Source organism: Mauremys reevesii, linkage group 3 (genome assembly GCF_016161935.1).
Source record: "Mauremys reevesii isolate NIE-2019 linkage group 3, ASM1616193v1, whole genome shotgun sequence".
Classification (NCBI taxonomy): domain Eukaryota; kingdom Metazoa; phylum Chordata; order Testudines; family Geoemydidae; genus Mauremys; species Mauremys reevesii.
This window is the reverse complement of record NC_052625.1, coordinates 16601617-16617880: the sequence shown is the minus strand read 5'-3', so window position 1 is coordinate 16617880 and position 16264 is coordinate 16601617. Positions and strand designations below refer to the sequence as shown.

Sequence of the window (16264 nt, the reverse complement as noted above, 5' to 3'; positions counted from 1 at the left end):
TGATAGGGTTATTTGGGGGATCTGATACATTACTAAGGGACTAGGGTTATGTAAAGGATCTCATGCTTTACTGAGGTGCCGGAATTCTATGGAGGACCCAATGAAGAACAGGGGGCTGGGCTTATATGGGGGATCCCATGCAGAGTGGGGAGGGTTCATCTGGGGGATCCCATACAGTCCTTAGAGCTGAAGTTGTCTGGAGGATCCCATGCAGCACAGAGCGGCCAGGTTGGGATAATCAGGGGGAGGGGGAGGTCCCATGCGACATAGGGGGCTGGGGCTACAGGGGGATCCCATGCAGCACAGAGTGGCCCAGCTGGAGTTCATGAGCATCTCATGCAGCACGGAGAGGCCCAGCAGGGGTTAATGAGAAATCCCATGCAGCACAGAGGAACCCACCTGAGGTTACACATGGGATCCCCTGCAGCACGGAGGGACCCAGGCGAGGTTACATGGGAGATCCCCTGCAGCACCGAGGGACCAGGCTGGGATTATCTCAGATGGATCCCATGCTGTACAGGGGGCTGGAGATACAGGGGGACTGCATGCAGCACAGAAGGGCCCAGCTAAGGTTATACAGGGGATCCCATGCAGCATTGAGGGACTCAGCTAAGGTTACACGGGGGATCCCGTGCAGCACAGAAGGGCCCAGCTGAGGTTACATGGGGGGATCCATGCAGCCCAGAGATCCCCTGACCCCAGCTGTTACACAGGGGGATCCCATGCAGCATGGAGGGACTCCGCTGTGGTTATCTGGGGGACCCCAGACAGTACTGAGGGCTGGGGTTACATGGGGAATCCTATGCAGCAGGAGGGGCCTGGCTGGCATGGGTGTGGGAGAAACACGCAGTGGCAGGGGCCCGGCCGGGGTTACACGGGTGGGGGAGGAGCCCACGCAGCAGGAGGGGCCCAATCCGCATTACACGGGTGGGAGAGAAACCTGCACAGTGGCAGGGGCCTGCTTAGCGTTACACTAGTGGGGGAGGGGGGAGCCCACGCAGCGGGAGGGGCCCGGCCGGGGTTACACGGGTGGGAGGGGGGAGCCCACGCAGCGGGTTGGGCCCGGCCGGGGTTACACGGGTGGGAGGGGGAGCCCACGCAGCGGGAGGGGCCCGGCCGGGGTTACACGGGTGGGGGGGAGCCCACGCAGCGGGAGGGGCCCGGCCGGGGTTACACGGGGGGGAGGGGGGGGAGAGCCCACGCAGCGGGCGGGGCCCGGCCGGGGTGACACGGGTGGGGAGCCCACGCAGCGGGAGGGGCCCGGCCGGGGTTACACGGGTGGGAGGGGGGGGAGAGCCCACGCAGCGGGAGGGGCCCGGCCGGGGTTACACGGGTGGGGGGGGAGCCCACGCAGCGGGAGGGGCCCGGCCGGGGCTACGGGGGGCAGGGGCAGCGGGCGGGGGTCTGGCGCAGCACCGCCCCGTGCACGCCTGGGCCCGGCCGGCCGGAGGAGGAGGAGGAGGAGGTCGGGGGAGGTCCTACTTCGCAGACGCGTCTCCTCCCTCCCCGGCTCGCTCGGGCCCCACCGTCCCCGCGCTCCGGCGGGACTGGAGGCTGCCGCGCGGCGGCGGCTTTGGCAGCGGCGGGGCTGCCCGATCACGTCATCGCTTCCGCCCAGTTTCCTCCTGCCGTCGGCGGCGGCGCGCCTCGGACATGGAGTGACTGAGGCGGGGATGGGGCTCGCGCGGGGCCGCCGGCTGCACCCGGGCGCCGCTGCTGCTGCTGCTCCTCGTGCCGCCGCCGCCGCCGCCCGCTGACCGGGCCAGCACCCCCGCCCCGAGCCAGGCCCCCGCCCGCAGCCAGGCGGCCTCCCCCGCAATGTGAAGCCCAGGAAGATGCGGAGGCGCAGCCCGGCTGCCCGCGGCGGGGGATGAGCCTAGAGGGGGAGAAAATGACCGAGGAAACCCACCCAGACGAGTAAGTGACGGGGGATAAACACCTGGGGGAGGGCAAAGTTGCGGCACTTGTGCGTGGAAGGGCTGCGGCGGGGGTACCCCGGGCCGGGCCGGGCCGGGCCAGCGGGGGCGGTGCGTGCCTGCTGCTCCCTGCAGCCATGCCCAGCCCGCTCCCTTGGCTGGTTGCAGGGCCCCTGCTGTGTGCATTGGGTGCACGGTGCGTGGCTGTGCAGCCTTTGTTGCTGGGGGGAGGGGGCAGGAAGGTCCCGCGGCCAGGGAGGCCCAGTGTTGTTGTCTGTGCCTCGGCTGTATGAACGGTCCTACTAACCCTGCTCCCCCCCCCCCCCCCGGGGCTCTGCCCGACTGCGCCCTGCTCGCCCAGCCTGGCTCTCGGAAGCCCCCCGCCAGTGCCTCCAGCCTGGGCAGTCCCCTCCCCTCCCCCGGGGTGTGCGCGCTGCGGCTCTCACATCCGCCATTTCTTTTTTCTTGAATCGCCCTCATTTGCATACCACATTTTCATTCATAAAAAAAAAAAATACCCTGTCCGGGCGGGCGAGGGCCCGGCGCGGCGGGCGGGGCTGGCCGCTGGTGGAGCCGCCCGGCGGGGCTGCCGCGGGGACCCAGCCGCGGCGTGGGCCCGGGGGAAGGTCCCGTGCAAACGGGGTGGCGGGGAGGTGCGGGGCGCCCGGCGGAGCGTGCCTGGCCTGCGGGCGGGGGCTGGGACACTCGCGCGGAGCCTGCCCTGGCGTGAAGGCGGCTGGGACTCGGCTCTGCCTCCCCCGCCGGGCAGGGGCAGAGCTCGCCTCTCCCTGCCCCGTGGGCCGGCTCAGCCCGTGGCGCGGCGGCGGCTGTTTGTGAATAAGACGGTTCCCGTTATTGTCACATGATCCTGGCATTCATAAATCCGGTAACCTTCAGCCTGTCCCATTCACTCGCTCCGGCTGCCTGGTGCACGGCTGCTGCCCGCAGGGCCTGGCGGGGAGAGACTTTGCCTGGCTGGGAAGCTCTCCTTCTTGGGGAGAAAAAAAACCCACTTGTGGGCCCCAGACCACCCCCTCCTCCATGCGCTGCGCTGAAGGGGAAGGGGAAGTGACTCAGTTTTGCAGCACAGGCGAGGGGCGGTCGATGTCGAAGGTGTAATCTCGCAGACGTGGGGAGGATATTGTTACTGTTGCCCCTAATTCGGATGATCGTCAACGCACTCGGAAGAGCAGTTCCTGCCTTTTGGTTTGTGTGAAGATTTATGCAGGATCGCAGTATCCACACTTGACTAGGGGATTCCACTGCCTATACACCTATTGCAACTAATGAACCTTGCACGTCCTATTCAAGGAATGGTAGTAAACATGAATAAAAGGTTAAATGTCAAACCATAAAATAACACTGGACCCTGCTTAAAAGTAATTGGTGTGGGGAAATGCCTATTAAAAGTGCATTATCCTCTGCTGGTTACAGTCTTTGTATGCATATTTAGTAATGAGCTCTTCAGACCCATGCCCTCACATTTTGTCCAGAAATCTTGATTTGACATGTTTGAAGAAAAAAGTAATTGTGGTATAACTTATTCAACTGTTCCGTTGTGGCAATTAAAATAATGGCTCCGATTCTGCAGTCACTTACATGCATGTTTAAATAAACATAAAGAACATGTTTTTTTGTGTTTGCTGGATCATGTCTTAGGTATGTAACCTTCCTCCAGTGAAATATGGTGGTAGTCATCAATAAAATGCACAAGATATTTAATATACAACTCAGACTGTTACATGACATTTCTATTTCAATAGCAATAGAATAGAAAGAGCTGAAATCCACCAATATTGTAATGCTTTTTTCTTGTAAGTGTTCTTCAGTTAAACCTGTCGGTGTTAACAGTATTTGCAAATAAATAGATTAATACTTCTACAAGATCGTTTTGTGGGTAAATGCTGGGGACACCATGTTTGCATTTTTTTCATAATTATTGAGAGGACTGGTCTCAAAAATAAATTAACAAAGATGTTATCACAATATTACAGAAACCTATTTAAGAGATGTACTCACCAAAACGTTGGTCCTGGCTATCTTTTTCTGGGTTTGACAGACAGAAAAATGAGTCTCAACCTATAAAACAGGTATATGCTTCAGTATTTGGCATTAGAGCCATACTTACAATGACTACTGCAGGTATTTTAAAACATTGTAAAAAAATGTACAGCTTTATTCCTATTTACAATAGAAATGGTGGTTCAGTGGCATGTACTGTGTTATCACTATAGCTAAAAACCAAACCCACACTAAATCAAGTTGTTGCAGAGTGATGAAGGAAATGGCTTTTAACTTCAACCCAGGTGTTAAGAGGGATTATATTTTTTGGCGTTTCTCAATGGAGAAGCCGTAAAATATCTGCATAGTTTATGAAATTGTGATAAATTATGTTGAAGTCTAGCAGACTATGACAATTCTTCCAAATAATAGTCCAGTTTATCATATGGATTTTCTCCACTAATAAAGCTAGGTTTAAACCAAACAAACTGTAGGGTGGTTTGTTTGTTTTTTTAGTAGTATTACAAATAATGGTTGCCACACTTTCCAGTCTGCTAGGCCATGTCTAAGCATAGTTAGTCTGTAGTGGAGAAATTAACTTCCTGGTTTAAAGTGGATTAAGGTAGTTAGTGGTTATGTATTTATTTATGCTCTTTTATCTAGTTAAACAATATTTTACTTTTTATGGTATTAGATGACAGAATATTCTAAGTGCATTTGGGGGTTGCAGCCAGGATGGATGTTGATTTAAAACAGCATATTAGAAAATTGAGAGCATTCTGTTCAGAAATCTGATGCTTTGATTTTCAGTGGTTCATTTTGATTTGTTTTAGAATCATTTTTCCCTTTAACTGTTTCACTGCTTATACTTGCATTTCTGTCATGTTTTTAAAAAGGAAACTAACTCATGACTTATTTTATTTTATTTTGAGGGGGGAATGGGAAGGATGCCACACCAGCTTGCCCTAGGATCTTCACAGTTTAACCAAGCAAAGCTGTCCCTGGCCATTACTTAAATGTGTGATTTACAAGAAAATCTCATGGGCGAGAGGAAGTAGTGCTGGTGACTCAGTGGGCAGCGCTCTTTAGTCTGGGTAACTATTGAACCAATTTCCCAGTAAAGTGCTAATTGTCATCATGGCTGTTGGAGGTCCTGTCTTTCAGGTCAAATGTAAAACAGAGGTCCTGACCACTTACCATCATTAAACATCCTGAGCAAGTATTTGCAAGAGTAATCATGTTTTCCTAGTGAAGCACGGATTGCTGCAGTACAATTCAGGCAGTTTACATTATGACTTGCTTCAATATTCTCTGTAATTTCCTTTATAAGTAATTCTTCACCTCCTATCCTGAATTGATGGATAGTGTTGCTGAAGTAGTGACTTGTACACTGTTTTTCACTTCAGTAAAAAGAAGTAAGGACCGGTGTGCTGATCAATTTCCTCAAGCTCTCCGAACAGTGGTAATAAGCTCTTCTATTTGCCCTTGATATCCGGCTCTGATTTGCTTATTCTAGTTTCTCTGAGTACACTATGAGCATATCACCACAGTACTTCTAATCCATGTTGGTGTTAACGGGCTTGTGAATATTTAATAAAACTTAAACCTAATTAAGATGTAATGTTGAGTGAGTTGAAGCTAAGAGACATTTAAAAAAAAAATGTCAAATTCCATGTTCCTCTGGGCCATTCCATTATACTTGTCTATGCCAAATCCAGCCATTGATCTTTATGAGGGACTCCCACTAAAGTCAGTCTTGTGCAAAAGCTGATGGCAGCTTTTAAATATCAGCAAGTACTATAATGGTCTATACAATTGAAGAATATAGGTTAGTTGATTCTATGTTCAGTACAGATGTTAATTTATTATTACATGTTGCTGGTGATGTGTTTACGGGTTTCACTGGGAAGAATATAAGATTCCATCAGAATTTGCATGTACAAAAATCAGTTATATTTAATGCTACTTTCATTGAGCATGATGCATACCCCCACGGCCAGAAGTCGTCACAGGAAGTAATTAAATGGAAAAGGTCAGAAAATGAGGATGTGTTTGTGTGTAGCATTGTTTGTTGTTCTGTGTCAAGATAATTAAGTTAGTTTCAGGGCTTGTCTATATGGGGACACTCAGGAAAATTAAGGCAAATTAACTGAAAGTGTGAAGATGTAGCACATTAAACCCTTGTGTGGCTGATCTCACTCAGAAATAAACTGGCCTTAGCTCCTCCACCAGCCACCTGTAGCTTATTCATGGCATTAAGTTGGCTGGGAAGCAAATAGTTTGTGACTCTGATTAGGAGTGTCAAAGTTGCTTTGCAGTCTGTAGCAATTATGCTATGGGGTGCTGACCTTGAAGAAACTTGGTCCTAGAAACAGTAGAGCAGGGGTCAGCAACCTTTCAGAAGTGCTGTGCCGAGTCTTCATTTATTCACTCTTGTTTAAGGTTTCGTGTGCCAGTAATACATTTTAACGTTTTTAGAAGGTCTCTTTCTATAAGTCTATAATATATAACTAAACTATGGTTGTATGTAAAGTAAATAAAGCTTTTAAAATGTTTAAGAAGGTTCATTTAAAATTAAATTAAAATGCAGAGCCCCCCGAACAAGTGGCCAGGACCCGGGCACTGTGAGTGCCACTGAAAATCAGCTGGCGTGCTGCCTTCGGCATGCGTGCCATAGGTTGCTTACCCCTGCAGTAGAGACACATCCCAAACTTTGCAAATATGACTAGCAATCCTCTTGAAATGTTTCAAATAACAGTTTAAAGTGGAATATTAACTTTGCATTGGCATGTTTTGCAGCTGGTTTTATTGTATCAGATACACTGATCCCACTCACCACTGAAAATAAGAGCAATACATCATCACTGTGCTTACTGTGAATACTGAAAATATTCAAGCTTTAAGGTTGCCCTGTAGAATTAGACTTGTCTCATTTTCAGAGTAACTTTGTCTATTACACATTACTGACTGCTTTCTCCTAGATGTAATAAACAACTGATTGCTTTTTTTTTTTTTTTGTCATGAGTATGAGCTGTGCAGGAAGACACTGGCCATACTGTGTGTCATGACATTATTGCTTGCGCTTGGGACAGGACATGCAGGCTTGCCAAAATTTAACCATTCACTTTTTGGCCTAAAAATGTAATATGATTATTTCTGAGGTTTATACATTACTTTAAAAAATACTACAAATAACTAGCTAATGTATTCAATTACATTGAGAACTAACTATTTTCAAGGGAAGTTCTTAATGAGATGTGATAATTGAATCTAGCACCTTCTACTTCCTTATCCCAGGCCAGGGCTTTAAAGGGATTCATAGGTTTGTTTGTTTATGTATTTATACTACATCCTGAATGGTTTATGGGAATGGTATGTGGCACATGGTCAAGTGAGAAAGGCAAAAGGAAGAGAAGTCAAGACAACAGGGGAGGAACAGAACTGGTAGAAGTGCACCATATTTCTCACCAGAGGTAGCACTTTACTCTTAATTACAGACAAGAACAGCAAGTTCAGGTATTGGAAAGCTAAAGTGATAAGGAGAATCAAATAATTTGCCGTCAGTTAGACAAAAAAGTCCATAGTCCATACATCCTTTTAAACGCTTTTTTGGTTTTTTTTCTGGGCAAGTGTGGTTCTCAGATTGACAGCCCTGGAACCTAGAGGTGGTTTGCTACTTATAAAACAGATGCAGCCCAGGCAGGGGCAATGGACTGCCCTGCAATGTGCCTCATTTCTGATCTGGCAAAACTGCCACTAAGGACTGAAAGGTCTATTTCCTCTGCAGGTTTATTAAATCTTGACACTCCAAACAAGAGTATCCAATGTAGTGGGATGTTTTTAATGTAGCTCTCTGAGAGCTGGATTTAAATTATAAATTTGTTTGTTGGGCCAGCAAACCACCATTGCATAGCATTCACTTTTAGTTTCTCAGACTGAGCCATATTAGAACCAGTGACATTGAGACAAAAGGAAACTGAAAGCCACCATAAATCCCTTGAGCCACCCAATTCCTCTGCTTCCCAACACACACTGTCAAGTTTATTAAATGAACTCTACTCATCATTTCGCACGGTGCTGGAGGAAAGGAAATTATCCTCCAGTTGGGTAAAACCTGGGAGAGGAGTCATCAGGCAGTGGAATACCTTTTATGTCTTCAGAGGGACAAATCCAAAGCAAATGGTATAAAATGGGCTCAAGCCTGTCATATTCTGGGTGCACTCAACTTCCACTGAAGTCAAGGAATTAAGAATACTTGCAGCCTTGCAAGGCTGTACCCTATATATCCTTGTGTCTTGGGGCTAAGTCTGCTCAAGAAGATATGTGCAGCTCCTGTTGACTTCAGTGGATTGTGCATGTTTGTTAAAAGGCAGAATAATGCCTTCATATGAGAAACTGAAATTTACACGACTACAAGTTTACATTGTGGGCACACAAATAGTTACAGAACTGATAAACAAAAGTACATAATCAGAAACTACAGGTGCAGGCAGAGTCTCTGATACGTAACCTGTTTGCTGAACAGACTAGTCAGTTTGTGTATTTAAACTGCCATGGTAGTGTAGAAAGCAAGAAATGATGGTATGTAGGCTCTGATGTGAGAGTATAATTTCATAGATTCTACTAAATGAAACATATGAGTGAATTACTAGCCTACCTGATTTTGCATCTTGTGCAGAGAGAGGCAGAAACGCAATACTTAGGCCAGTTATCCATTTTGTTGAGGTGAATGGATGGCTAATTCTCTTGGTTTTCTCTTTCCTCACTGCACTGCTATTACATATTTAGGATTGAAATCTAGCAAATAGGAGTATAAGGAGAATCCCTGCACTTTATTTCCTTTGCCAAATAGACTGAAATGGACTGAAAATTTAATCACCAACAAATATACACTATGCACAGCAGGAACTGAAGAGGGGGTATTGCAGCCTTTCCACAGTCATAAAGCCTAGAGAGAAGAGGAGGAGCTCCCAGGAGCAGAACCAGCCACTAGAAGTGAAGGCCCTCCTCAACCCTAGTAGGAGCTAGGGGTAGTGGGGCATCTTCCAAACTCTTAGTCTGTGATGTCAGCTTCATTGGTCCTGCATTGGACTAGATGACCTCCTGAGGTCCCTTTCAACCCTGATATTCTATGATTCTTACAACTTGATTTTGGGACACTTTTTTTTTGCCAATGGTTTTGCCTCAGACGACTCCTGCTTTTCTCCCTTAATACCTCTGCTTTCTGCCTTGTTGTCCCTGCTTTCCATACACTTTTCCTCCTTTCCTCTCCCTTCTTCTTCCCCTTCCTTTTGCCCTTGCATTTGTTTGGCCTTACTAATTCTCACCCCCAACCCCATTTAAAAAGAAACACCGGGCTTGTGTACATGGGGAAATTGACCAGCATAGCTATAGTGCAATAATTAGAAGTATTCTGCTGTGTCTATACTGGTTTAACTCCCTGTGTGGATGCTGTATTCTGAAATGAAAGTGACTTCATTCCAGAATAATTCTTCCACTATAGCTACGCTGGAGTATTTCCCTATGCAGACAAGCCCTAAGGTTTGTGCCAGGTATCACTTTGATAATTTAAATTCTGCATCCGTTTACTCCCTATTCTTCATGTGTGTTATGTCTTTTAGAATGTAAGCTTTTTGGGGAAGGGGCTCTCTTTTCCTGAGAGTTTGAACAATGCCTAGTTCATTGGGACCCTGATCCTGACTGGAGCTTTGGGCACTACCACAATATAAATGATGATCACTGATAGTCTGTCTTTCCATCGTGGGACTGTTATAATATAAAACAAATGCCTGGCTAAAACTTACTAAGTATTGTTCATTTTTCAAAAGTTTCTATGTAATGTAACATAAATGCTTTTAGGATATGAAACTTAACCTTATTGAAAGTCTTAATTCTGTGCTGTATTTCCAAAAAAACATCATTGTACTTTATTTCTAGAAATTTTCCTTAGATGAACATTTCAGCTAATGTATACTACGTGGGTAGCCCAAAGTCACCTACTCTGGTACCAGATGTTGTTATTCACTGCCCTGAAAGGATTGCACTGTATTAAATGAAGTATCAGAGTGCCGACTATATTGCCCCTGCACCTATATACCCTTGCTACATTTAATTTTTAGTTTAGAGACAAGAATATGGTTATTGGGAGAAAATTTTCTCCCAGTGAAGTTAAACAAAGGTAGCAGTTTGAACATGTCATACACTCTCTGCAGAGAGATAATAAACTGCTCACTCTTCTCTTTAGGTGGAATTTTCACTCTCCTTTTCTGCTCACATTCTTCCTGTTTCATTTTTTTGTTCTGAAGAATAATTTTTTTAGCTCCCTTTTTTAGCCCCCTTCCCTTACACTGTTTGTCTCTCACACTTGTCCTTTCCTCCCCTGTTTCTGTTCCATCACTTGCTGCTTTCTCTCTCCTCCTCCCAAGGGAAAACCTGCCATCACTGCATTTCAGTTTTCTTGCCTCAGAATCTTCTGTTTCCAAAATCCTCTTCCCCTCCCCCCCTTTTTTAAAGGGATGTTGCCCAAAATTACTCTGCTTGCTGTTTTGACTAGCCATAGAGGAAAAGAGTATCTCTTAATGAGCCCATTACATATGCCAGTCAAATACCTTTTTGAATACCAGATATTCAATGCAGTAGAACTGGATGCTTACCTTAAAAGTAAATTACATCACAAAACAATATTATAAACTCACTTTCAGGGTTGTAAATACATTTCATTTTTTTAACCAGGCTACCACCTATTGCTTGAGATTTAACCAACTCTCAAACTGCCAAATTAGAATCCATGTTAGTCGTTGGCCTGTTTCATCTGTGTTCATATAACTTTCTTGTTGGACAAAACCAAAAAACCCATCCTCTCTCCAAGTGTAACTTTAAGGGGAATATATGGCCGAAGATCCCCCTTACTACACTCTGGGTAAACTCTGTCAAGGAGTGGACAGCCAGGGGAAGATGCTTTGTGGCCCAGTTACAAACCCCTCTCTGACTAATGGATTGTTAGCCAGGAAAGAACTTTCCTCATTTTGACAAGCTGGGGGATTCACAACTCGGTACCAAAACTACTGGGCTTCGCCTTTATCTCCGACACTCGTGTAAGCCAAGTAGCCATAGGGCAGTTTTGTTGTCAAACTAACTTGTGAAGAAAGTGGGCTTATGTCACCATTGACGGGCTATGCTTTTGACCTTAGGAGGTAAAAGCTACCTCAGTAAGAAGCAGCCTCCATTGTGCAGTATCTGTGGCCTAGCAGCTATGGAGGCAATAAGCTATGCAATGCCCTTAGTAAAATATTAGCTAAATCTAACCTATTTTATTTTAAGACTTTACATATATGTTAAAAGGACTTTCAAAACTATTTTTAGAACTACCTCGTCCTGTATCTGTTTCTCTCTGGGAACAGTGTTCCTCTCTCAGCAAGAGCAGACATCTTTTGCAATATTTGGGCAAGGCAGGTAGAGTCCGCTGATGCCAGATCCAGCCATTGATCTTTATGAGGGACTCCCACTACAGTCAGTCTTGTGCAAAGGCTGACGGCAACTTTTAAATATCAGTAAGTACTAGGTGAAAGTAAAGGTTCCCATCCTGCAAGCTGCTTTGTACAGACAGACCCCTGCACTTGGAGCCCCATTGCTGGATCAGGGCCTAAATTTGTAAGAGCTGATTTCTGCTTAGCACTTGAATGCAGGTGAAGACTTGGAAACATTTAGATTTTAAAAGTCGTATTATTCAGAATAAAAAAATATGCTGAAAGATTCAAATTAGTCTAAGTTCTGTTAGAAAACACTCAGGACTCTATTTTTTCTCATACATTGAAATGTATAGCATCACTTTAATAAACTATTAGTAGCTGAGCGAGATTAGTTTCCTGTTCAGTAATTTTATAATATTGAATAATTTAACTGCCAATGTACTACTTTAAACAGGGATGTGTAATAGTTACTATCATGGGGAAAATATTGGTTTCATTTTTATTAAAATTTCATTAAATTTTATTCATGAAAGTCTGATGATGGCACTGAAGAGTCTCAAAAGCTAGAGCAAATCTCTTTTTGTGCTTCCCCAAACAGCTGACCACGTGTCCTCAGTCTTGGCCTACAACACCAGTCTGGTTCCTCCCTTGCCTTCAGTATTTGTAATTGTATTAAACTGTGGCTTTATTTTCTGGATTAATGCACGTTGAGGATTAGAGTGATACCACTAACATCACTTCACATGTGACCTAAAGGTTATTTTGAACTAGTGTCTCCAGACGAGACTATAGTTCACTGACTCGTATGGTATATTTTTGCTTTTGTCCTTATGCAATGGAAAAGGCAGTTCTAAAAAGATCTCCCAAACTCAAAAAGGCCACCCATTCACCCTTCTGCTAGGCATTCCTCTTGTATGCATTTATTTTTTTTCTTTTAAACACCACTCTGAAACAAACAGGCAAAGTGGTCTGCATTGTGGAAAAATCAGTATTGAATTGTTTCTTGCAGCTGAAGTGCTGCCAAACAGCATCTATAGAGTGGTCCCTGCTGGGTGACACCAAATGTTCTCTGAGTGGTGTTTAACGCCCTATCACAGTGCTTCCATAGCTGACTATATTACGTGCTATGTTCAGTGAAAGCCAGGATGCTAATTCACATATGTTTTCAGTATATTTTTTTTCATTAACATGTCTTAACAATTTGGTGCTCCTGCATTTTAACACATGGAAAGTAATCTACCTGTTTATGTGGTTTATGAGCAGAAAGGTATGGCCCGAAGCTGCTATAAGGTTACTAATACTTCAAGTTACAACATATAAAGAAGAGTGTGTTTTGCCTCAAGTTGAGACAAAAGTGAGTTAAGGTTGTGACTCCATATTCGGTTGCAGCAAGGGCAGGCCATCAGTGTATTTCCTCTTGCACATCCTCCTCTCCTTTGGCAACAGGACTGCTACCTACTGACTTTAGAGTGGGAATTGACAACCCGCAACACTGGAACTAAAGCTGGTAACTCTCATGATCTTTAAAACTGCTTTTGAAAGCACCAGCTACACATTTTCCCCATGTTGCTAGCCAAGTAGTGCAGTGGAAGGATGCCAGTAGGCATCCAGAGGGTTAATGAGAGCATAAATTCAAACATTTCTGCATGGTTTCTACATGGGCTGTTGCAAGCTATTTACAAATAGACTGACTTTTAAATGCTTGTATGAGGGTAAATAGACCATCTAATCCTTTGAGCCCCAGAAGTTTATGAAATCATTTATTTAATTTTAAGGACTCTGTAAAATATATAGAACTTTACATGTTCAAAGTTTGGTACCATCTTTCTAAGATAGTTAACTTCACTGCCACAGCAGGCTTGCTGTTGTATTACCAACTCTGTCTCTTAGGTAGGGAAGCTAAGGTAGAGAGGCTAAGTGACTCACCCAAGGCCGCACAATGAGTCCGTGGTAGTCCGATTCAGACTGTAGTAGTTTGACGCCTGACATTTTAGTGGTACATGCTGGTGCTTTTATACTTAAAAATTTGTAGTGGAAACTTTATCTCTTAGGATTTATAATTCTGCCATCATAATTCACTCCTGACTAAAACTTGGCACAAAAGGTAGCAGGCTGGTTGTATTCTCCCGCCCGTCCTCCCCTTCTTTACATGCTATTAAAATGAGACTATTTATTTATTTTATCAGTGGCTGGAGGGAGGAGAGAGTAAAGGTAGTAAATTATGTTGGCATGTGTCCTTTTTGTAAGGAGTGCTTTTGATACTCTTTTGTATTCATATGTCTTAAATCAACTTGGTTTTAAAATGAACATTGTCAAATTATTAGTCCAAATAAAATCAATTAAACTTAGAAATAAGAGATACTGTCAGTCAAATTAGGTTTTCTAAAAAGTAAGCTTTTACAAAAGTGGAGATTAGTAAAGCATCCAGGGACATAAATCCTATAGAAACAGTTATTTTAAAGAAATACACTTTTCCCCATCATATTTTCAAACCAGAGATTGTGGCATTGTGCATGACAACCGGAAAGTTAAATTGATTAGAAACTGACTTCACAAAAGTGATGAAGACCAGTCTATTTTTATGGTGCCAGCTGATTGAAATGCAGAAAGTAAGCTAATAGCATCAATGACAAAAAGTAACGTAGACTTTTAAATACTTTCCATTTTAATAATGGAAAGTGGTGGTGGTTGTAAGGACATTTTGTAAATCATGATTCTTATTTTCCTTGAAGACATACATGTAAATAAAGAGAGACAGCTCCTACTAATGCTTAATGCATATGAGTGACTTTACGTAACCAAGTAGTTCCAGATATCAGTAGAACTATTAGTTATCTGCAGGATAGGACTCTGTATTAATGAGACCTGCAATATTGTATGTATGTAGCATCTTTTTTAGGTGGAGTCTAATATACACACTGAGGACTGAATGCTGCAGGAGGTTATAGGAATATTCTCATTGTAAGCACTATGTCCACTAGTGAGGGTTTTGCGAGACTGGTTTCTCTTTAACATTTTTCCATGTACTTATATAAACTATAATGGCTGTAAAGATCTTATCACAGAGGTGATGTGCCTTTTAAAAATACTTCCTAAAAACAAATTACACAGTAGGCCTCAACAGCTATTTTGGAGCCATTAGTCAAGTCAGTTCATGTTTTTACAAGTTCTTCATGTAGTTATATGATTTGCATCTTGCAGTTTAAATTTAATAAGTCATAAGGTTTCCGGAGATTATCACTCTCGTTCTTGTAGGTGGATTGCTTTTTCAAAAAGAGGATTTAAAAATATAAAGGTAATTAAATGAGATATAAATCAACAAAAGCAAAAAATAGAAGGGTGAGACTCTATCCTTGTGTCTGTTTTACAAACATTTTCACACAAGAAGCTGTCTTTTGTACCCCTCTTGCAGAGTGTTGGAGCCCAGGCTCCAGCCCCAGCCCAAACGTCTACACTGCTATTTTTGGCCCTGCAAGTCCAAGTCAGCTGACCCGGGCTCTGAAACTTGATGCCACATGTTTTTTATTGCAGTGTAGACATGCCCATAGTGTATGTGCGCCAGGGAACCAAATTAAAGTTGCCTGGGCAACTTCAATTCTGACACTTCCAGACTTTTGAGTGGTTGGTTACTAATAGCCTTTACCTTTTAAAATAGCTTTTTGGAATTCAATAATGTATATAGTTAATGAGGAGAAGGGGGAAGTGTCTCCATTAATGGGCCTGGTTCCAGTGGGGCACTTGATAGTTGTGGCATCACTTGAAGCTGGAGCTAGTGGAACATAACTTTGGAGCACCTGTAAAACAAATCAGTATGCCTGGGTTTTTCAAAGGTGTCTAAGGGAGTTAAGGTTAGGCAAGGGCCTAACTCCCTTAGGTGCCTCTGAAAATTCCGACCTGTATGCCTCGACCTTATTTGGAACAACCAGACTTAAACTTTGTTGCAGACCACCCTTTGGAAATGCCTAAAAACAAAATTCCAATGCCCCCTTGCCCCCCAATTGCCTGATAAAAGTACATATCAGAAAATAAGTACACCTTTTATATAGCAAACTGAAATGTTCATAAACTAGCAGACCTGTCAAATACATTGTAACCATTTACTTAAAAAAAGTTAATGCAAAAGATTATTCATTTAACCAGTTTCTAATTCATTTTTCAAAATAATAGTAGCATTAACCCAAGAATCTTTCCCAGGTTTCTAACTGTAGTGAATTTAAAGATATGTTGTGTATTGATAACTTAAAATCCATAAAGTATTTTGTATTTATGATACCTTGGCTATGGCTTTTATCTCATGTGCTCTTCCCTTGTGCATGCGCACACATATATGAGATGCTAAACTAATAATAATTTCAGTAGCTCTGTAACAGTTCGTGATTATTCTCAGACTCCAGAATAAAGCTAGCCAAATATAACAAATTTCAGCACTTTAAAAGGGTAGTACAATTTCATACTGTCTTGTGTCCTAGTCAGAATAGTATCCAGATATTTAATAATAGCTCAGTGAAAAAATAATTCTTGTGGGCTTGTCATTTTGGGAGTGTGTGCATGAGCACTCATATCACTAAGGAAGTACAGGCTATCTTTATCAAGTTATCAGAGGAACAGCTCATCCCAACATGCTGTGAGGTCAGAAAAGAACACATGCCAATAAATATTTCATTGCTATATTTTTTTTATGTACACTATCTGCATTTGAAGGGAAGAATAAAATATATTTGCCTTGGAGTCCATGCAGCATAGTTCAGAGGTGGCTGTTTAACTTAGTTCAAAGAGGGAACTTCGGGCATTTGATCTGGGCAAACAAAACACTGTTATAAACCAGCAGTGAGCATGAGGAGTAACTTGCTTCTTAGATGTTACTGCTACAAAATAATA

At 43.8% G+C, this 16264-nt stretch overlaps 1 protein-coding gene across 2 annotated transcripts in view; it reads left to right on the top strand.

Annotated features, from left to right (window-relative positions):
* The first annotated feature begins 1524 nt into the window (after positions 1 to 1524).
* Positions 1525 to 16264, top strand: part of SPRED2 (sprouty related EVH1 domain containing 2) — a 92234-nt gene continuing 77494 nt past the window's right edge. For both annotated transcript variants that reach the window (XM_039532475.1, XM_039532474.1), the window contains exon 1: positions 1525 to 1917. In XM_039532475.1, coding sequence (XP_039388409.1) covers positions 1871 to 1917 — 47 coding nt within the window. In that variant the 5' untranslated portion in view covers positions 1525 to 1870. The remainder of the gene's footprint in view (positions 1918 to 16264) is intronic.